This window comes from Stigmatopora nigra, chromosome 23, assembly GCF_051989575.1.
Source record: "Stigmatopora nigra isolate UIUO_SnigA chromosome 23, RoL_Snig_1.1, whole genome shotgun sequence".
In the NCBI taxonomy this organism is placed as follows: domain Eukaryota; kingdom Metazoa; phylum Chordata; class Actinopteri; order Syngnathiformes; family Syngnathidae; genus Stigmatopora; species Stigmatopora nigra.
The window spans coordinates 1,395,634-1,418,558 of NC_135530.1; the positions used below are offsets into that span (position 1 = coordinate 1,395,634).

The 22,925-nt window shown below is 33.2% G+C and overlaps 3 protein-coding genes across 3 annotated transcripts; 1 reads left to right on the forward strand and 2 right to left on the reverse strand.

Moving 5' to 3' along the window:
- Positions 1–234: 234 nt before the first annotated feature.
- Positions 235–4,396, forward strand: cyb5r3 (cytochrome b5 reductase 3). The gene is made up of 9 exons (XM_077709148.1): positions 235–580; positions 839–964; positions 1,236–1,308; positions 1,381–1,487; positions 1,982–2,111; positions 2,176–2,259; positions 2,801–2,886; positions 2,947–3,046; positions 3,863–4,396. Exons 1-9 carry the CDS (start codon positions 560–562, stop codon positions 4,033–4,035), a joined length of 900 nt encoding a protein of 299 aa, XP_077565274.1. The 5' UTR covers positions 235–559; the 3' UTR covers positions 4,036–4,396.
- A 549-nt stretch (positions 4,397–4,945) lies between these two features.
- LOC144180961 (E3 ubiquitin-protein ligase TRIM35-like) lies at positions 4,946–19,092 on the reverse strand. The gene is made up of 6 exons (XM_077709146.1): positions 18,450–19,092; positions 16,940–17,035; positions 16,644–16,874; positions 5,561–5,583; positions 5,379–5,497; positions 4,946–5,097 (listed from the first exon to the last, which is right to left on the reverse strand). Exons 1-6 carry the CDS (start codon positions 18,885–18,887, stop codon positions 4,994–4,996), a joined length of 1,011 nt encoding a protein of 336 aa, XP_077565272.1. The 5' UTR covers positions 18,888–19,092; the 3' UTR covers positions 4,946–4,993.
- Positions 19,093–19,487: 395 nt separating this feature from the next.
- On the reverse strand, positions 19,488–22,832 carry LOC144180965 (ras-related protein Rab-19-like). Its single transcript, XM_077709152.1, has 4 exons — positions 22,136–22,832; positions 20,723–20,906; positions 20,047–20,150; positions 19,488–19,965 (listed from the first exon to the last, which is right to left on the reverse strand). The coding sequence occupies exons 1-4, from the start codon at positions 22,328–22,330 to the stop codon at positions 19,780–19,782; spliced, it is 669 nt and encodes a 222-aa protein (XP_077565278.1). The 5' UTR covers positions 22,331–22,832; the 3' UTR covers positions 19,488–19,779.
- Positions 22,833–22,925: the final 93 nt, after the last annotated feature.

A 22,925-nucleotide genomic window follows, 5' to 3' on the forward strand; every position in this document is an offset into this window, starting at 1 on the left:
GTAGCCCACGCATGTTAGTGTGCACGATTAACAACCGTCATATTTTGCGATAAATCTCAATTCTTGAAAAGTGTCTACAAATTGAAGACTGCCTTTACATAATGCTGGATGCTTAATTTTGATATAGCTTTGTAGACGAGACCCGTGGGCCCTCCGGTGGACAAAAGCGAAATTGCTGCCAGTGAAATAAAATGTGTCACCTGTAGGGGCGGTATTAAGCTAAGCTGCCAAAAATGCAAGAGAAGAAGAACGGCTACATCGGACGTTTGTTTACCTTGCATTTCTATTCACATTCCTCTTATTTTCCTCTCACTTTCTGTCGGTTCTTATATAGATCACAGCTCTAATGACCTGTCCATTAGCTTACGCCTAACCTGACCAACACACGTTTTGTTTCTTTTCGGGGTTTTATTTTGACAGGCAAAACGGATGTTTACTAAAACCTTACGTCTAACCTGACCAACACGCGTTTTGTGACCTGTTGAGAGTAAACGCCAGAGCAGCTGCCTCCAAAAAACGCAGAAATCAGGCATTTTGCCCCCTGACGACGCAGAAAATCATGCTTTCCTACATCATCGGGGTGAGTAAAGTTTCTATAAACCTCAGCGATGCTTGCTCACTTCGGCGTCTTGCTGAATGGGCCTAAAGTTAGCGATCGGCCGGGCATAACGCCGGGGGTATTCCCCGATCGGAGAATGTGACTCACTTGTTCAGTAATAGCGTTCAATGAAGTCTTGAAGCCCGGACAACGCCCCTGCTGAGGGCCTTTCTGCCATTCGAACGCACAATTCTGTGATGCTCATCTAATGCTAATTTGGCTAATGCTAATTTGGGACAGGTCATCCGGAGCGGCTTCGACGGCTTTGTTGATTTTCTCTTCCGCCTCCTATTCCCCCGTCGGAGACCCGCGATCACCCTGCAAGACCCCAGCGTCAAGTATGCATTGCGGCTCATTGATAAGCAGGTAAAGCCTTTGCAGATAACCGATCGTGCGTTTGCGACATTGATAATCAGGGATGTGGGCGATATGTCAAAGTTTGTAATCACGATTGAAACAACATTGATCATTTTCAAACTTCTGTGAAGTAACCTTGGCGTCTTTATTTTTTAAAAATGGCCTCAAAACAAAAGTTTCTGTTCAATATGAAATTTGTAATCAACTGGCCCAGTCTAGATGTAGCATTTGTTTAGAATCCCACTTGATAAAAACATTTTGTCTCCGTAAAAATGTCCAGATCGTGAGTCACGACACCCGCAAGTTCCGGTTCGCTCTGCCTTCTGCCAAACACGTCCTGGGTCTCCCTGTGGGTCAGTATGACATAGCGCCGCCTTCCTTCCATTGTCCCGTTTTGATATTATTTGACCATGTTTTCCATGCAGGACAGCACATTTACCTGTCGGCCAAAATCAACGGCAACCTGGTGGTGCGACCTTACACGCCGACCTCTAGCGATGACGACAAAGGCTATGTGGACCTGGTTATCAAGGTGATTGGATAAATTTATTCATCCTGTATTAGGGAAATTTCATTGTGACAGTAGCAAGAAAAGGCATAGTTGTAAGTTAAACCAGGGGTGGGCAAACTTTTGGGCCTGGGGGCCACATTGACTTTAAAGATTTGACAGATGGGCCGGGTCAACACAAGATGTGATGCATAAAAAAAAGTGCATCCGTTAACAGTACATATGAAATATAAACAGAAAAAAAAGGATTAAAGTATTGACATACTCGTCATTAAAGTAAAAGTACAAAGTAAAGTAAAAAGTATAAAGTGCAAAGTGAAGTAAAAAGTACAAAGTGAAGTAAAAAGTACAAAATACAAAGTGAAGTAAAAAGTATAAAGAACAGTGAAGTAAAAAGTATAAAGTACAAAGTCATGTCATGTTATTTAAAAAAAGATAGGTCTGTAAAAATACATAAAGTTGGACTAAAACAGCTTTTTCTAGATTTCTTTCCCACCTTATTGTCTTCTCGTCTGCAGGTTTACTTCAAAAACGTCCACCCAAAATTCCCCGAAGGTGGCAAAATGAGTCAGTACTTGGAGAGCCTCCGCATCAACGATACTATCGATTTCAGAGGACCGAGTGGACTTCTCGTCTATAAGGGAAAAGGTACGGCAACGCGACGAATGTGAAATGTAGCATTTTCATTTTGTGGAACATGATTTTTGTGCAGGCGTTTTTGCCATCCAGGCTGACAAAAAGTCCCCAGCTGTGACTAAGACGGCCAAACACGTGGGCATGATTGCAGGCGGAACAGGTAAACTCTAATATATGTATACAGTACTGTCTTTATTCTCTCCATTTTATTCAATGTTTTCTTCAGTACAAACCAATACTGGTTACTTATACAAGCCTTAAACAATCAAATGCACTTATATAAACCTTCAATATACTTGTGTAGGCCTTAAACATAAATTACCGTATTTTAACGACTATAAGGCGCACTTAAAAGTCTTAAATTTTCTCCAAAATAGACAGTGCGCCTTATAATACAGTGCCCCTTATAATACAGTGCGCCTTATAATACAGTGCGCCTTATAATAGTGTGCCTTATAATACACTGTGCCTTATATATGGAAAAAAATGTCATTCATTGAGGGTGCGCCTTATAATGCGGTGCGCCTTATAGTCGTAAAAATACGGTATAATACAAAATATAGCACTGAATCAACTTAGGAACAATTTCAACTTATGAACAAGCGCTCGCAACGTAATTCGTTCGTAAGTAGGGGAGCGTCTGTATTTATCATTTTACCGGGTTGCTTGCATTTGGGCTAAAACCATTTTGTCTACGCCAGGAATTACACCCATGCTGCAGCTCATCACGGCTATCATGAAGGACCCGCAGGACCGCACTGTTTGTCACCTCCTCTTCGCCAACCAGGTAGGTGGGTCGCCTGCTTTTCCTCGCCGTTATCGTCCTGATTTTTCAATATCCCGACAGACGGAGAAGGACATCCTGCTGAGGCCCGAGCTGGAGGAGATTCAAGTCAACAACCCCGAGCGCTTCAAGCTGTGGTTCACCGTCGACAGAGCGCCAGACAGTAGGTTTCGTTTCGTTCAAACTGACCTTTATTTTGTAAAACAGAGCGGGTGGGGCTTTTTACATTTGGACACTTGGTGCGATATTTAACAATTATTTGTTTTTCGTGTTTTACAGCCCCTCCATGTTTTTTTAAATTCCATTTTAATATTTCTTAATACATTCCTTTTTACTTTACTTTTTACTTTAGTGATGAGTATGTTAACACTTTAGTCATTTTTGGCTGAACAAAACAGCAGTAGTTGAGCTAAATTATGCTTCCCCTAAAACAGACACAATCTTTTCCATTCATGTTTCTTTGGGTAACCAATGATTCGAGAAATAAATTTACGGCCCGCGGGCCACATATGGCCCGTTTAAGCTTTTTAATCCGGTCCGTCGAGGTTGTCCAAATGTACTTTTTTTATTTGTGTTGTGTTATATAATGTTATATTTTTTATATTTCTTAATACATTCCTTTTTACTTTACTTTGTATTTTATACTTTTTACTTTGTACTTTAAACTTTTTACTTTACACTTTTTACTTTAAACTTTTTACTTTAAACCTTTTACTTTACACTTTTTACTTTAATGATGAGTGATGAGTATGTTAATACTTTGGTCCTTTTTTCTGTTTATGTTTCATATGTACTTTTAACGGATGCACTTTTTTATATGTATCATGTCTTGTGCTAACCCGGCCCATCTGTCACATTTTTAAAGTCAATGTGTTTTATTCCCGTTTATGCTCAAACTTCATATTCCTAATTGAAATCATTGAATGATTGTGACAAGCAAAATTCTTTGCTAACACTTATTTTTCTTTTCTTTCACCAGAGTGGGAGTACAGCGAAGGATTCATCAACGAAGCGATGGTACGCGAACACTTACCACCACCTTCCGATGACGCCATGGTGCTGATGTGCGGACCACCGCCCATGATCCAGTTCGCGTGCAACCCTAACTTAGACAAAGTGGGCCACGCCGCCGAGCACAGGTTTGCCTTTTAAGAAGGTCAACTTTCCCTTCTCGTATTTATGTCACTGCGTAGCTTTTGCCCTCAGAAAGATGGTGCCTTACATCTAAGGTGCCTATAAAGTCTTTTTTTGCTTTTGTAATGATTTTTTCGAAATGGAAAAGAGACTTTATGGATCTGGATTATGCAGACTGGTGTGACGTGAAATATTGGTGTGGATGCAAGAGTGTCATTCCCTATTTTCGGCAATCTGGGTTTTTCCATTCCGAATTAAGTCAACCAACGTATGTTGGCAATCATGCATGTCAGCACTTTATGGAGGCGCCAGAGAGATGAGTTGAATTGAACAAGTAAATGTATGCAATGCTTTTGTGATAATAAATATCTCAAAAACATTTTCATTTTCAGCCCCTTTTCTATTGAGCTAACGTAACTTTGAACAGGTGCTGTTTCGCTAGACCATGGGTATATGTATGTATGTATATATATGTGTATGTATATATATATGTGTATGTATATAGGTGTATGTATATATGCCTATGTATATGTGTGTATGTATATAGGTGTATGTATATATGTATGTGTATGTATATATGTGTATGTATGTATGTATGTATGTATATATATATATATATATACATATATATATATTTACTTACACATATAGATACACATATATATATACATACACATACATACACATACATACACATACATACACATACATACACATACATATACATACATATACACACATACATACACATACATACACATATACATACACATACATACACATATACATACTTACATATACATACACATACATACACGTACATGTACATACATACATATACATACATGTACATATACATACACATACATATATATATATATATATGTGTAAATGTAAAGTGTTTGTAATGAAAACATGTCACGGTTGGTTTAACAATTCAGGTTTCTGTATTTCCTATTTCGAGTACTTATTCATATTAAACATCTAATTCTGCACTTATCACTTCGTCATCGGAGTCCTCATCGTCGGAGTTTTCAAGACTGTCATCGTCATCGTATTTTCCAAGTAACAGGCAGCCATCTTGAAACAAATCAACAGTTCATGAAGACAATGTTATTCAACATATATGTATAAAATTTTGAGAGCTGGTTTCAACCGTAAACTGTTTTACCCAAAACTCCCACTGCCGACGCACTAACCACTCATCTGCCAAGCCGCTAAAACAAATATGATTAACTTTACCAAATTTAATTGGTAATCCAGGTCATTTACACTCCAACTTTAGGGTTGTTGCACTTTTCAATTATAGATATATTCCAGTATGACGTGAAAGTAAGCAATGAAGCTGAAGAGCTTCTTACCCATCTTGACGATTCCCCGCATCTTCTCCCACACTTGGAAGCTGAGCGATCCCAAGTATTTGGTCTCGTCCACGAGGAAGCCTGAAATGGCCGCATGGCTGTACAGCAGGATGTCGGCGCTGTGGAAAAGACGTCAGTTTCCCGTTTGTGCGTAGACGGGTAAGGACGTACGAGAACTTTACCCAGCTGTTGGGCCCTTGCCATTCTGAAAGAAAGGTAGAGACCAAAATTTGGTACATGTAAGTGGTCATTTTTGTTTTTTAATGTAAAATAGCCTGACTATACATTCTTAATATACATTTTTTCCTCATCTAATTTTCTGATTGCTTTGTAATCATTAGCGTCGCGTGTGTCGTTTTAAGACAAAAGAAGCCTTACTATACTATGTCACTTTTTTGGACGAAAGAAGCCTTACTATACTATGTTATTTTCTAAGAGAAAAAGCCTTACTATACTATGTCGTTTTTTGACAAAAAAAGCCTGACTATACTATGTCGTTTTAAGACGAAAGAAGCCTTACTATACTATGTTGTTTTCCAAGAAAAAAAGCCTTACTATACTATGTCGCTTTTTGAAGAAAAAAGCCTTACTATACTATGTCGTTTTTCTGAAGAAAAAAGCCTTACTATACTATGTCGTTTTTTTGAAGAAAAAAGCCTTACTATACTATGTCGTTTTTTAAAGAAAAAAGCCTTACTATACTATGTCGCTTTTTGAAGAAAAAAGCCTTACTATACTATGTCGTTTTTTTTTAAGAAAAAAGCCTTACTATACTATGTCGTTTTTTTAAAGAAAAAAGCCTTACTATACTATGTCGTTTTATTGAAGAAAATAACCTTACTATACTATGTCGTTTTTTTAAAGAAAAAAGCCTTACTATACTATGTCGCTTTTTGAAGAAAAAAGCCTTACTATACTATGTTGTTTTTTAAAGAAAAAAGCCTTACTATACTATGTCGCTTTTTGAAGAAAAAAGCCTTACTATACTATGTCGTTTTTTAAAGAAAAAAGCCTTACTATACTATGTCGTTTTTTTTAAGAAAAAAGCCTAACTATACTATGTCACTTTTTGAAGAAAAAGGCCTTACTATACTATGTCGTTTTTTTAAAGAAAAAAGCCTTACTATACTATGTCGTTTTTTTAAGAAAAAAGCCTAACTATACTATGTCGTTTTTTAAAGAAAAAAGCCTTACTATACTATGTCGTTTTTTTTAAGAAAAAAGCCTAACTATACTATGTCACTTTTTGAAGAAAAAGGCCTTACTATACTATGTCGTTTTTTTAAAGAAAAAAGCCTTACTATACTATGTCGTTTTTTTAAGAAAAAAGCCTAACTATACTATGTCGTTTTTTGAATAAAAAGGCCTTACTATACTATGTCGTTTTTTGAATAATAAGGCCTTACTATACTATGTCGTTTTTTTGAATAAAAAGCCTTACTATACTATGTCGTTTTCTGAAGAAAAAAGCCTTACTATACTATGTCGTTTTTTTGAAGAAAAAAGCCTTACTATACTATGTGGTTTTTTGAAGAAAAAAGCCTTACTATACTATGTCGCTTTTTGAAGAAAAAAGCCTTACTATACTATGTCGTTTTTTTTTAAGAAAAAAGCCTTACTATACTATGTCGTTTTTTTTTGAAGAAAAAAGCCTTACTATACTATGTCGTTTTTTGAAGAAAAAAGCCTTACTATACTATGTCGCTTTTTGAAGAAAAAAGCCTTACTATACTATGTCGTTTTTTTAAGAAAAAAGCCTTACTAAACTATGTCGCTTTTTGAAGAAAAAAGCCTTACTATACTATGTCGTTTTTTGAAGAAAAAAGCCTTACTATACTATGTCGCTTTTTGAAGAAAAAAGCCTTACTATACTATGTCGTTTTTTTTGAAGAAAAAAGCCTTACTATACTATGTCGTTTTTTTTTGAAGAAAAAAGCCTTACTATACTATGTCGTTTTTTTTTTGAAGAAAAAAGCCTTACTATACTATGTCGTTTTTTTAAGAAAAAAGCCTTACTAAACTATGTCGCTTTTTGAAGAAAAAAGCCTTACTATACTATGTCGTTTTTTGACAAAAAAAGCCTGACTATACTATGTCGTTTTAAGACGAAAGAAGCCTTACTATACTATGTTGTTTTCCAAGAAAAAAAGCCTTACTATACTATGTCGCTTTTTGAAGAAAAAAGCCTTACTATACTATGTCGTTTTTCTGAAGAAAAAAGCCTTACTATACTATGTCGTTTTTTTGAAGAAAAAAGGCTTACTATACTATGTCGTTTTTTAAAGAAAAAAGCCTTACTATACTATGTCGCTTTTTGAAGAAAAAAGCCTTACTATACTATGTCGTTTTTTTTTAAGAAAAAAGCCTTACTATACTATGTCGTTTTTTTAAAGAAAAAAGCCTTACTATACTATGTCGTTTTATTGAAGAAAATAACCTTACTATACTATGTCGTTTTTTTAAAGAAAAAAGCCTTACTATACTATGTCGCTTTTTGAAGAAAAAAGCCTTACTATACTATGTTGTTTTTTAAAGAAAAAAGCCTTACTATACTATGTCGCTTTTTGAAGAAAAAAGCCTTACTATACTATGTCGTTTTTTAAAGAAAAAAGCCTTACTATACTATGTCGTTTTTTTTAAGAAAAAAGCCTAACTATACTATGTCACTTTTTGAAGAAAAAGGCCTTACTATACTATGTCGTTTTTTTAAAGAAAAAAGCCTTACTATACTATGTCGTTTTTTTAAGAAAAAAGCCTAACTATACTATGTCGTTTTTTGAATAAAAAGGCCTTACTATACTATGTCGTTTTTTGAATAATAAGGCCTTACTATACTATGTCGTTTTTTTGAATAAAAAGCCTTACTATACTATGTCGTTTTCTGAAGAAAAAAGCCTTACTATACTATGTCGTTTTTTTGAAGAAAAAAGCCTTACTATACTATGTGGTTTTTTGAAGAAAAAAGCCTTACTATACTATGTCGCTTTTTGAAGAAAAAAGCCTTACTATACTATGTCGTTTTTTTTTAAGAAAAAAGCCTTACTATACTATGTCGTTTTTTTTTGAAGAAAAAAGCCTTACTATACTATGTCGTTTTTTGAAGAAAAAAGCCTTACTATACTATGTCGCTTTTTGAAGAAAAAAGCCTTACTATACTATGTCGTTTTTTTAAGAAAAAAGCCTTACTAAACTATGTCGCTTTTTGAAGAAAAAAGCCTTACTATACTATGTCGTTTTTTGAAGAAAAAAGCCTTACTATACTATGTCGCTTTTTGAAGAAAAAAGCCTTACTATACTATGTCGTTTTTTTTGAAGAAAAAAGCCTTACTATACTATGTCGTTTTTTTTTGAAGAAAAAAGCCTTACTATACTATGTCGTTTTTTTTTTGAAGAAAAAAGCCTTACTATACTATGTCGTTTTTTTAAGAAAAAAGCCTTACTAAACTATGTCGCTTTTTGAAGAAAAAAGCCTTACTATACTATGTCGTTTTTTTGAAGAAAAAAGCCTTACTATACTATGTCGTTTTTTTGAAGAAAAAGCCTTACTATACTATGTCATTTTTTTGAAGAAAAAAGCCTTACTATACTATGTCGTTTTTTTGAAGAAAAAAGCCTTACTATACTATGTCGTTTTTTGAAGAAAAAAAGCCTTACTATACTAAGTCGTTTTTTTGAAGAAAAAAGCCTTACTAAACTATGTCGTTTTTTTAAGAAAAAAGCCTTACTATACTATGTCGTTTTTTTGAAGAAAAAAGCCTTACTATACTATGTCGTTTTTTAAAGAAAAAAGCCTTACTATACTATGTCGCTTTTTGAAGAAAAAAGCCTTACTATACTATGTCGTTTTTTTTTTAAGAAAAAAGCCTTACTATACTATGTCGTTTTTTTGAATAAAAAAGCCTTACTATACCATGTCGGTTTTTTTTGAATAAAAAGGCCTTACTATACTATGTCGTTTTTTTGAATAAAAAAGCCTTACTATACTATGTCGTTTTTTTTTTGAATAAAAAGGCCTTACTATACTATGTCGTTTTTTGAATAAAAAGGCCTTACTATACTATGTCGTTTTTTTGAATAAAAAAGCCTTACTATACTATGTCGTTTTTTTGAATAAAAAAGCCTTACTATACTATGTCGTTTTTTTTGAATAAAAAGGCCTTACTATACTATGTCGTTTTTTTGAATAAAAAAGCCTTACTATACTATGTCGTTTTTTTAAATAAAAAAGCCTTACTATACTATGTCGTTTTCTTGAATAAAAAAGCCTTACTATACTATGTCGTTTTCTTGAATAAAAAAGCCTTACTATACTATGTCGTTTTCTTGAATAAAAAAGCCTTACTATACTATGTCGTTTTTTTGAATAAAAAAGCCTTACTATACTATGTCGTTTTCTTGAATAAAAAAGCCTTACTATACTATGTCGTTTTCTTGAATAAAAAAGCCTTACTATACTATGTCGTTTTCTTGAATAAAAAAGCCTTACTATACTATGTCGTTTTCTTGAATAAAAAAGCCTTACTATACTATGTCGTTTTCTTGAATAAAAAAGCCTTACTATACTATGTCGTTTTCTTGAATAAAAAAGCCTTACTATACTATGTCGTTTTTTTGAATAAAAAAGCCTTACTATACTATGTCGTTTTTTTGAATAAAAAAGCCTTACTATACTATGTCGTTTTTTTTTGAATAAAAAAGCCTTACTATACTATGTCGTTTTTTTTAATAAAAAGGCCTTACTATACTATGTCGTTTTTTTGAATAAAAAAGCCTTACTATACTATGTCGTTTTCTTGAATAAAAAAGCCTTACTATACTATGTCGTTTTCTTGAATAAAAAAGCCTTACTATACTATGTCGTTTTCTTGAATAAAAAAGCCTTACTATACTATGTCGTTTTCTTGAATAAAAAAGCCTTACTAAACTATGTCGTTTTTTTGAATAAAAAGGCCTTACTATACTATGTCGTTTTTTTGAATAAAAAAGCCTTACTATACTATGTCGTTTTTTTTGAATAAAAAGGCCTTACTATACTATGTCGTTTTTTTGAATAAAAAAGCCTTACTATACTATGTCGTTTTTTTGAATAAAAAAGCCTTACTATACTATGTCGTTTTCTTGAATAAAAAAGCCTTACTATACTATGTCGTTTTCTTGAATAAAAAAGCCTTACTATACTATGTCGTTTTCTTGAATAAAAAAGCCTTACTATACTATGTCGTTTTTTTGAATAAAAAAGCCTTACTATACTATGTCGTTTTTTTGAATAAAAAAGCCTTACTATACTATGTCGTTTTTTTGAATAAAAAAGCCTTACTATACTATGTCGTTTTTTTGAATAAAAAAGCCTTACTATACTATGTCGTTTTCTTGAATAAAAAAGCCTTACTATACTATGTCGTTTTCTTGAATAAAAAAGCCTTACTATACTATGTCGTTTTTTTGAATAAAAAAGCCTTACTATACTATGTCGTTTTTTTGAATAAAAAAGCCTTACTATACTATGTCGTTTTTTAATAAAAAGCCTTACTATACTATGTCGTTTTTTTGAATAAAAAAGCCTTACTATACTATGTCGTTTTTTTGAATAAAAAAGCCTTACTATACTATGTCGTTTTTTTTTTGAATAAAAAGGCCTTACTATACTATGTCGTTTTTTGAATAAAAAGGCCTTACTATACTATGTCGTTTTTTTGAATAAAAAGGCCTTACTATACTATGTCGTTTTTTTGAATAAAAAAGCCTTACTATACTATGTCGTTTTTTTTGAATAAAAAAGCCTTACTATACTATGTCGTTTTCTTGAATAAAAAAGCCTTACTATACTATGTCGTTTTCTTGAATAAAAAAGCCTTACTATACTATGTCGTTTTCTTGAATAAAAAAGCCTTACTATACTATGTCGTTTTTTTGAATAAAAAAGCCTTACTATACTATGTCGTTTTTTTGAATAAAAAAGCCTTACTATACTATGTCGTTTTTTTGAATAAAAAAGCCTTACTATACTATGTCGTTTTCTTGAATAAAAAAGCCTTACTATACTATGTCGTTTTCTTGAATAAAAAAGCCTTACTAAACTATGTCGTTTTTTTGAATAAAAAGGCCTTACTATACTATGTCGTTTTTTTGAATAAAAAAGCCTTACTATACTATGTCGTTTTTTTTTGAATAAAAAGGCCTTACTATACTATGTCGTTTTTTTGAATAAAAAAGCCTTACTATACTATGTCGTTTTTTTGAATAAAAAAGCCTTACTATACTATGTCGTTTTCTTGAATAAAAAAGCCTTACTATACTATGTCGTTTTCTTGAATAAAAAAGCCTTACTATACTATGTCGTTTTCTTGAATAAAAAAGCCTTACTATACTATGTCGTTTTTTAATAAAAAGCCTTACTATACTATGTCGTTTTTTTGAATAAAAAAGCCTTACTATACTATGTCGTTTTTTTGAATAAAAAAGCCTTACTATACTATGTCGTTTTTTTTTTGAATAAAAAGGCCTTACTATACTATGTCGTTTTTCTAATAAAAAGGCCTTACTATACTATGTCGTTTTTTTGAATAAAAAAGCCTTACTATACTATGTCGTTTTTTTGAATAAAAAAGCCTTACTATACTATGTCGTTTTCTTGAATAAAAAAGCCTTACTATACTATGTCGTTTTCTTGAATAAAAAAGCCTTACTATACTATGTCGTTTTCTTGAATAAAAAAGCCTTACTATACTATGTCGTTTTTTTGAATAAAAAAGCCTTACTATACTATGTCGTTTTTTTGAATAAAAAAGCCTTACTATACTATGTCGTTTTTTTGAATAAAAAAGCCTTACTATACTATGTCGTTTTCTTGAATAAAAAAGCCTTACTATACTATGTCGTTTTCTTGAATAAAAAAGCCTTACTAAACTATGTCGTTTTTTTGAATAAAAAGGCCTTACTATACTATGTCGTTTTTTTGAATAAAAAAGCCTTACTATACTATGTCGTTTTTTTTTGAATAAAAAGGCCTTACTATACTATGTCGTTTTTTTGAATAAAAAAGCCTTACTATACTATGTCGTTTTTTTGAATAAAAAAGCCTTACTATACTATGTCGTTTTCTTGAATAAAAAAGCCTTACTATACTATGTCGTTTTCTTGAATAAAAAAGCCTTACTATACTATGTCGTTTTCTTGAATAAAAAAGCCTTACTATACTATGTCGTTTTTTTGAATAAAAAAGCCTTACTATACTATGTCGTTTTTTTGAATAAAAAAGCCTTACTATACTATGTCGTTTTTTTGAATAAAAAAGCCTTACTATACTATGTCGTTTTTTTGAATAAAAAAGCCTTACTATACTATGTCGTTTTCTTGAATAAAAAAGCCTTACTATACTATGTCGTTTTCTTGAATAAAAAAGCCTTACTATACTATGTCGTTTTCTTGAATAAAAAAGCCTTACTATACTATGTCGTTTTCTTGAATAAAAAAGCCTTACTATACTATGTCGTTTTTTTGAATAAAAAAGCCTTACTATACTATGTCGTTTTCTTGAATAAAAAAGCCTTACTATACTATGTCGTTTTCTTGAATAAAAAAGCCTTACTATACTATGTCGTTTTCTTGAATAAAAAAGCCTTACTATACTATGTCGTTTTTTTGAATAAAAAAGCCTTACTATACTATGTCGTTTTTTTGAATAAAAAAGCCTTACTATACTATGTCGTTTTTTTGAATAAAAAAGCCTTACTATACTATGTCGTTTTCTTGAATAAAAAAGCCTTACTATACTATGTCGTTTTCTTGAATAAAAAAGCCTTACTATACTATGTCGTTTTCTTGAATAAAAAAGCCTTACTATACTATGTCGTTTTCTTGAATAAAAAAGCCTTACTATACTATGTCGTTTTTTTGAATAAAAAAGCCTTACTATACTATGTCGTTTTTTTGAATAAAAAAGCCTTACTATACTATGTCGTTTTTTTTTTAATAAAAAAGCCTTACTATACTATGTCGTTTTTTTTAATAAAAAGGCCTTACTATACTATGTCGTTTTTTTGAATAAAAAAGCCTTACTATACTATGTCGTTTTCTTGAATAAAAAAGCCTTACTATACTATGTCGTTTTCTTGAATAAAAAAGCCTTACTATACTATGTCGTTTTCTTGAATAAAAAAGCCTTACTATACTATGTCGTTTTCTTGAATAAAAAAGCCTTACTAAACTATGTCGTTTTTTTGAATAAAAAGGCCTTACTATACTATGTCGTTTTTTTGAATAAAAAAGCCTTACTATACTATGTCGTTTTTTTTGAATAAAAAGGCCTTACTATACTATGTCGTTTTTTTGAATAAAAAAGCCTTACTATACTATGTCGTTTTTTTGAATAAAAAAGCCTTACTATATTATGTCGTTTTCTTGAATAAAAAAGCCTTACTATACTATGTCGTTTTCTTGAATAAAAAAGCCTTACTATACTATGTCGTTTTCTTGAATAAAAAAGCCTTACTATACTATGTCGTTTTTTTGAATAAAAAAGCCTTACTATACTATGTCGTTTTTTTGAATAAAAAAGCCTTACTATACTATGTCGTTTTTTTGAATAAAAAAGCCTTACTATACTATGTCGTTTTTTTGAATAAAAAAGCCTTACTATACTATGTCGTTTTCTTGAATAAAAAAGCCTTACTATACTATGTCGTTTTCTTGAATAAAAAAGCCTTACTATACTATGTCGTTTTCTTGAATAAAAAAGCCTTACTATACTATGTCGTTTTTTTGAATAAAAAAGCCTTACTATACTATGTCGTTTTTTTGAATAAAAAAGCCTTACTATACTATGTCGTTTTTTAATAAAAAGCCTTACTATACTATGTCGTTTTTTTGAATAAAAAAGCCTTACTATACTATGTCGTTTTTTTGAATAAAAAAGCCTTACTATACTATGTCGTTTTTTTTTGAATAAAAAGGCCTTACTATACTATGTCGTTTTTTGAATAAAAAGGCCTTACTATACTATGTCGTTTTTTTGAATAAAAAAGCCTTACTATACTATGTCGTTTTTTTGAATAAAAAAGCCTTACTATACTATGTCGTTTTTTGAATAAAAAGGCCTTACTATACTATGTCGTTTTTTTGAATAAAAAAGCCTTACTATACTATGTCGTTTTTTTGAATAAAAAGGCCTTACTATACTATGTCGTTTTTTTGAATAAAACAGCCTTACTATACTATGTCGTTTTCTTGAATAAAAAAGCCTTACTATACTATGTCGTTTTCTTGAATAAAAAAGCCTTACTATACTATGTCGTTTTCTTGAATAAAAAAGCCTTACTATAATATGTCGTTTTCTTGAATAAAAAAGCCTTACTATACTATGTCGTTTTCTTGAACAAAAAAGCCTTACTATACTATGTCGTTTTTTTTGAATAAAAAAGCCTTACTATACTATGTCGTTTTCTTGAATAAAAAAGCCTTACTATACTATGTCGTTTTCTTGAATAAAAAAGCCTTACTATACTATGTCGTTTTCTTGAATAAAAAAGCCTTACTATACTATGTCGTTTTCTTGAATAAAAAAGCCTTACTATACTATGTCGTTTTCTTGAACAAAAAAGCCTTACTATACTATGTCGTTTTTTTGAATAAAAAAGCCTTACTATACTATGTAGTTTTTTTGAATAAATAAGCCTTACTATACTATGTCGTTTTTTTGAATTAAAAAGCCTTACTATACTATGTCGTTTTTTTTAATAAAAAAGCCTTACTATACTATGTCGTTTTTTTGAATAAAAAAGCCTTACTATACTATGTCGTTTTTTTGAATAAAAAAGCCTTATTATACTATGTCGTTTTCTTGAATAAAAAAGCCTTACTATGCTATGTCGTTTTTTTGAATAAAAAAGCCTTACTATACTATGTCGTTTTTTTTAATAAAAAAGCCTTACTATACTATGTCGTTTTTTTGAATAAAAAAGGCTTACTATAGTATGTCGTTTTTTTGAATAAAAAAGCCTTACTATGCTATGTTGTATTTTTGAATAAAAAAGCCTTACTATGCTATGTCGTTTTTTGAATAAAAAAGCCTTACTATACTATGTCGTTTTTTTGAATAAAAAAGCCTTACTATACTATGTCGTTTTTTTGAATAAAAAAGCCTTACTATACTATGTCGTTTTTTTGAATAAAAAAGCCTTACTATACTATGTCGTTTTTTTGAATAAAAAAGCCTTACTATACTATGTCGTTTTTTTGAATAAAAAAGCCTTACTATACTATGTCGTTTTTTTGAATAAAAAAGCCTTACTATACTGTGTCGTTTTTTTTAATAAAAAGCCTTACTATACTATGTTGTATTTTTGAATAAAAAAGCCTTACTATACTATGTCGTTTTTTGAATAAAAAAGCCTTACTATACTATGTCGTATTTTTTAATAAAAAAGCCTTACTATACTATCTCGTTTTTTGAATAAAAAAGCCTTACTATACTATGTCGTTTTTTTTAAATAAAAAAGCCTTACTATACTATGTCGTTTTCTTGAATAAAAAAGCCTTACTATACTATGTCGTTTTTTTAATAAAAAAGCCTTACTATACTATGTCGTTTTTTTCAATAAAAAAGCCTTACTATACTATGTCGTTTTTTTTTTTATAAAAAAGCCTTACTATACTATGTCGTTTTCTTGAATAAAAAAGCCTTACTATACTATGTCGTTTTTTTGAATTAAAAAGTCTTACTATACTATGTCGTTTTTTTGAATAAAAAAGCCTTACTATACTATGTCGTTTTTTTGAATAAAAAAGCCTTACTATACTATGTCGTTTTTTTGAATAAAAAAGCTTTACTATACTATGTCGTTTCTTTTTGAATAAAAAAGCCTTACTATACTATGTTGTTTTTTGAATAAAAAAGCCTTACTATACTATGTCGTTTTTTTGGATAAAAAAGCCTTAGTATACTATGTCGTTTTTTTGAATAAAAAGCCTTACTATACTATGTCGTTTTTTTGAATAAAAAAGCCTTACTATACTATGTCGTTTTTTTGAATAAAAAAGCCTTACTATACTATGTCGTTTTCTAAGAGAAAAAGCCTTACTATACCATGTAGTTTTAAGACGAAAGAAGCCTTACTATACTATGTCATTTTTGGACAAAAGAAGCCTTACTATACTATATCGCTTTAGTACGAAAAAATGCCTTACAATACTATGTCGTTTTTTAAAGATAAAAAGTCCTACTATTCATTTGTCAACCAAAGCAATGGACGATTACTAGGATTCTACCTTGAGGACAGAGACGCTGGTGGACGCCAACTTTTCCTCGACCACCCGCACGATATCGCTGATGGCCTTGAGTTGGACGTTGATGTCTTCCGTCTTGGCCTGTGCCGCCCGGATCTTCTGCTTCACCTCCTTACGCAGGTCGACCACTCGGGCCGCTTCTTCGGCCATTAAGAAGCAACGCAATCGGGAGAACTCGTCTCGCATGCACTTCTCCACAAAGCACGCCTGCACCTGCGTTGGACGCAAACGGACGTCAGCGTCCACGCTAAAAAAGTCGACGCCACCACGCGACTTACCTGGATGTGCGCTTCGGTGTTCTCATGGGTGGACTTGGCGGCGTTCAGGGCTGTGACTTTCTCGTGTAAGGTTCGCCGCTCTAACTCCAGCTTCAACTGAAAAAAAAGGCATGATATTTTCAGAACAGTGACAGAACAAAAGCCTTACTATATACTATGTCGTTTTTATTTGACGGGAAAAGCCTTACTATACTATGTCGTTTTTTGACGAAAAAAAGCCTTACTATACTATGTCATTTTTTGACGAAAAAAAGCCTTACTATACTATGTCGTTTTTGAAAAGAAAAAGCCTTACTATACTGTCGTTTTTTGACGAAAAAAGCCTTACTATACAATGTCGTTTTTTGACGAAAAAAGCCTTACTATACTATGTCGTTTTTTGACGAAAAAAAGCCATACTATACTATGTCGTTTTTTGACGAAAAAAAAGCCTTACTATACTATGTCGTTTTTTGACAAAAAAAGCCTTTCTATACTATGTCGTTTTTTGACGAAAAAAAATCCTTACTAAACTATGTCGTTTTTTGACAAAAAAAGCCTTACTATACTATGTCGTTTTTTGACGAAAAAAAGCCTTACTATACTATGTCGTTTTTTGACGAAAAAAAGCTTTACTATGCTATGTTGTTTTTGAAGAAATACATATAAAAAAATTGCATCCATTAACAGTACATATGAAACAAACTGAAAAAAGGATAAAGTATTAACATACTCATCACTCATCATTAAAGTAAAAAGTATATAGAACAAAGTAGAGTTAAAATAATGTCGACGGGCCGGACTCAAAAGCCTAGCGGGCCGTATGTTGCCCGCGGGCCGTAGTTTTCCCATATGTGATTTAGGACATACCATTAGTAATAATAAAAAAAAAAAGATCATACTCTAATTTCTTTTATGCCAATCAAAGTAAAACATTTTTTAACAGGATGATGCCATCATATCATAGCTGGCAGTTTAAATGAGTAAATAACTTGTCGTATTTGACATTTTTCTGGCACTTTTTGCCATTTGTCAAGGAAACCTGACTTTAAACGCCACACAACGAGAAAGACTGACTTTTTTTGGTGTGTGATTTTCTTTAACCATTTTGACATCATATAGCAGGTTCGAGAACCTTTTTGATGAAGAAAGCTACAAACTATTCATATTTTCCAATGTTTTTCCTTGTGAGCCATACTACAAATTTAAAAGTCACAATACATACATTTAAACGAGTGCCTTTTCCATTTTTTTTTGTAATTTCACCCCTTTTAAAGTGGAAAAGAATGAATATTTTTTAAAATATTCTTATGCAGTTGCCATAGGATACGTTCCAGAAGATACTACTGCAAAAAAAATGAAGATTAAAGCAGTTCTAGATGTAATATCTCATTTCTATCACCAACCATTTCCATATTTTAGCTCACAAGTTAGCAAAGAGCCAGATGCACTCATCCAAAGAGCCACATGTGGCTCCCGAGCCATAGTTTTTCTAACCCCTGTCATATAAGAAACTTCCAGCAAATCTTACCTTGAAATCGGCCATGGCTTCGTTGACAGGGCAACATTCATGTCGTTTATGTCTCTTGGATGTTTTACAAACTTCACAAATGGGTTCCTGGTCAAAGCGGCAAAAGAGTTTAAGCTCCTTGCGGTGGATGGGGCACATTTCCCTGGGTTTGAGATCCAAGTCATCATCATTATCTTCATCGTTGTCGTCATCGTGGTCGTCTTCGTCCTGTACAAAAGCCTCGCAGAGATTCCTGATGGTCAAACTTGGCACCGGTTCCCCTCGGACTGGACGCCGACATAGTGGGCAATCGTGGACTTGGCTCTGGCGGGCCCACAGACGCTTAAGGCAGGGCCCACAGAAGCTGTGACTACACTTGAGGACCACCGGGTCCTTAAAGATCTCACAGCAGATCGTACATGAGAGGTCAGCGGCCACAAGAGGGAAACGGCTCGCCATTTGCTTGGATAAGTGTTAGCGATCCTGGATGCTTGGCAATAATGACATTCGTTGGCTTTCTGCTTCTTTTTTTTTTAATGACGACGGGTGGCTCAAAGCATGAAAGCGTTGCTTCTGGTACGCGCATAGAAAGTTGTGCTTTGGAGCCTTCTAGCGGTGACATTGGGGAAGGCATTTTCTCTCTACTTTCTTCTTGTGAGTCATACTACGAATTTAAAAGTCAAAATAAATACATGTAAACGAGTGCATTTTCAATTTTTTTGTTGTAATTTCACCACTTTTAAAGTGGAAAAAATGAATATTTTTTAAAAGATTCTTATGTCAATCAATGAGCATGCATTCCAGAAGAGTCTACTACAAAAAAAAATGAAGATTAAAGCAGGACTAGATGTAGTATCTCAATTCTATCATCAGCGTTTTCCATATTTTAGCTAACAAGTTAGCAAAGAACCAGATGCACTCATCCAAAGAGCCACATGTGGCTCCCGAGCCATAGGTTCCTTACCCCTGCGGTAGACATCCAATCCATTTGAATCCTGAATCGAAATGTTAAAAATAGTATGCTAGTTCAAAATCCAGATAGATAGATAATACCCAGAATGCAACTAAGCAGCTTTTATTGAATTGCATAACATTTAAGCTTAGCAGACGGCAATTGAATTAACGTAATCACTAAAACTAGGCAATTGGAAATATTATTATAATCATTAAACAGTTTTATGCCTCACTCTCTGTTTTTTCCCAGAAAGGTCATAAGGTCAAACACGGATTTTTTATGTTTTTGTAAAGAACTGAAATTGTTCAATGGACGGAAAATGTCAATTCTCTTCAGTGTTTGGTCAGCAAATGCTGAGCATTGAACGATCCACATTCCCATTTTATGGCGTCCTTCTCAACAACACGATTTCTTTTCCACAGACGCGAAAACACCCGCGTTTCCATCGACCGGCCTTGAGTTAGTCCTGAGAAGTCGAGGCCTGTTGAAGTTCTCAAACTCATCCTGCTGGACTTGCAACCCGTTACGAGACAAGAGTTCCCTGGCCATCAACACGAAGCTTTCTTCTACATTTTGACTCTCCTGGACACACGCAAAAAAAAAAATAAAAAAACTGTGTTTTAGCCATTTCTTGGATATTTTGTTTTTCTAATATTTGCTAACCTTAGCCGATGTTTCCAAAGCAGCGAGGGCGCCCCGTTCTTTGGCAAGACTGCAAGCATCCTCAAACAGAACTTCACGCTCTGACTCCAAGTCACATTTGTTACCTAGGACCAGGGATGTTTGTAGATTGTTATTGTTGTCAATGTTCCTTCTAATCCAAAATTAAAAAGCCTTACTATACTAAATCGCTTTTTGACGAGAAAAAAAGCCCTACTATACTAAGTCGTTTTTTGAAGAAAAAAGCCTGACAAACAATGTCGTTTTTTGACGTTTTTTGGGGAGGGAACCTATGGCTTGGGAGCCATATGTGGCTCTTTTTATGGGTGTATATGGCTTTTTAAAATCATAATTTTTCTTCATTACTCTTCTGCATGCATTCTCTCATTGATACTCATTGATTGGCAACAGTGAAATAATGTTTTCAAAATAATTCAGACTTTTTTTTACTTTCAAAGTGGTGAAATGAATAATAAATGCTCATATTTTCATGTATTTTGACTTTTAAATTCCTAGTATGGCTCACAAGAAATAACATTGGAAAATATGAATTGTTTATGGCTCTCTTCGTCAAAAAGGTTGGCCCAGACCAATGAAAAATTACAAGGAACATTTCTGACTGTTGTTGTTTTTTTTAAGAAACAAAAGTAAGCAAATCAACCAAATCCAGTGTACTCACCGATAAGAACCAGAACCACGTTGGCCGCTCCGTAAAGATCCACCTCCCGAATCCAGTCCGTGACCGAGTGGAAAGTGGCACGCCGTGTTATGTCGTAGGTGATCATGGCTCCGTGGGCGCTACGGTAGTAACTCTGCGTGATGGTACGGAAGCGCTCCTGGCCTGCCGTGTCCCAAACTTGCATCTGTCACAATTAAACATGCTCACTTAATACTCCTTTACACAAAATCATCTCTTGATATATCAACTATGTTGTTTTCTCAGGGTTTTTGGTTAGCAGTTAACTGTGTTTCCTTGTGTGTCCTGTCCTGTCTAAGCATTTCTTCATTAGTGTCACCTGCTGTGTTTTTTTTTTTCTCGGCTTCCTGCTTCCCTTGTGACCAAGGTGCTCATAATTAGTTGACCAACCCCCGTTTGTGTATTCAAACCAGAAGTGGGCAAACTACTCAGCCTGAGGGCCACATTGACTTTAAAAATTTGACAGATGGGTTGGGTCAGCAGAAGATATGATACATATAAAAAAAACTGCATCTGTTAATAGTACAAATGAAACATAAACAGAAAAAAAGGACTAAAGTATTAACATACTCATCACTCATCATTAAAGTAAAAAGTATAAAGTACAAAGTAAAGTAAAAAGTATGAAGTGCAAAGTAAGTTAAAAGTATAAAGTACAAAGTAATGTAAAAAGTATAGAGTACGAAGTAAAGTAAAAAGTACAAAGTAAAGTAAAAATTATAAAGTACAGAGTAAAGTAAAAAGTATAAAGTACAAAGTAAAGTAAAAAAAATGTATCAAGAAATATAAAAAATGTAATTTAAAAAAAGATAGAAGTGCTGTAAAACATGAAAAACAAATAAGAGTGGACAGAGCTAAAAAGCCTAATGTGGCCCGCGGGCCGTAGATTTTTTTTCTCGAATCATTGATTACCCAAAGAAACATGAATGGAAAAGATTGTGTCTGTTTTTAGGAAAGTATAATAATGTAGCTCAAGTACTACTGTTTGGTTCAGCCAACGAAGAAGAACCTGTCAAGCCGGTTCGCTGTTATGCCGGTCAAACTTGTTCTGGATACTCGGATAAAAAAAACTGCGTTGTCAATGAAGGCCATAAACGTTCTGCTTAACGGCAGAGAGCATTTTTAACATTAAGGTCAGTGTGTTTCAAATAAGAAGCAGCTAAAACTGACAAAAAAACTTAAAAAAGGGCCCAATTTCAGAGCTTTTTCATACCCAACCTTCACTATCAGGCTTTGTATCCAATGGATCTTTTCCACTATTCACCTTGAAACCCTTAAAAACTATGTGACCGGACGTTTGGTCGCCGGACGTTTCGGTCGCTGCTCGACCAAAAGACCGGCGACCAAACGTCCGAGCACCAAAAACTACTGCGTGAAGACCAAATAATTTCTGACCTTGATTTTCTTGCCCTCAATATCCAACGTGCGTACAGTAAAATCCACCCCGATAGTATTCTGCTGCTTTTCTGAGAAAACCCCCGACTTAAAGTTCTGGACTACACTGGTTTTGCCCACGTTGGAATCTCCAATCAGGATGATCTTGAACAAGTATTCAAAAGAGTCATCATGGTCTGTTCCCGCGTTCTCCATCCTGGAGAACTTAGGGCGGACTGAAGAGGAGTCAACAATGATGCTGGATGAGATTGGCGTTGAGTCTTTACCAAGGTTTCAAATTGAGCTGTTCAAAAGTTGAAAATATCTTGCCACTTTTTAATCCAGTTGGAAGTGTTCTTCAACAACAACAAAAAAGTACATCCTTTTGCTTTATGGGTTTCCTGAGTCGATCCAGTCCAGATAATATAAATATTTCTAGTATAGTCAGTTTAATCCATGCACCATTCTTTCAATACACGTTTTTCCACCTCCTCTTACTATGAATGTTTTCCAATTCCTTCCCCGTCTCTTCTCTTTCTCTTCCTGCAACACCTGTAGAAAAAAAAAACAATGGACTACCGCCCTACCTGTTTTCTATTAAAAAAAACTATTTCACTGCCCCTTTAAAGCTGCAGGACTATGAGAAATGTGCTAACTCTCTTTACCATTAACGTACAATTGCCACAATCCATTTGAGTCTTGGAAGCAAGCTTTTCATGCAGTAGTCAGTTAACGAGTTAAAAAAATGAATAATAATCTTTAAATTCATATGTCGGAGACAATCTAAACCCAATAAGTGGTTAAGGCCAAC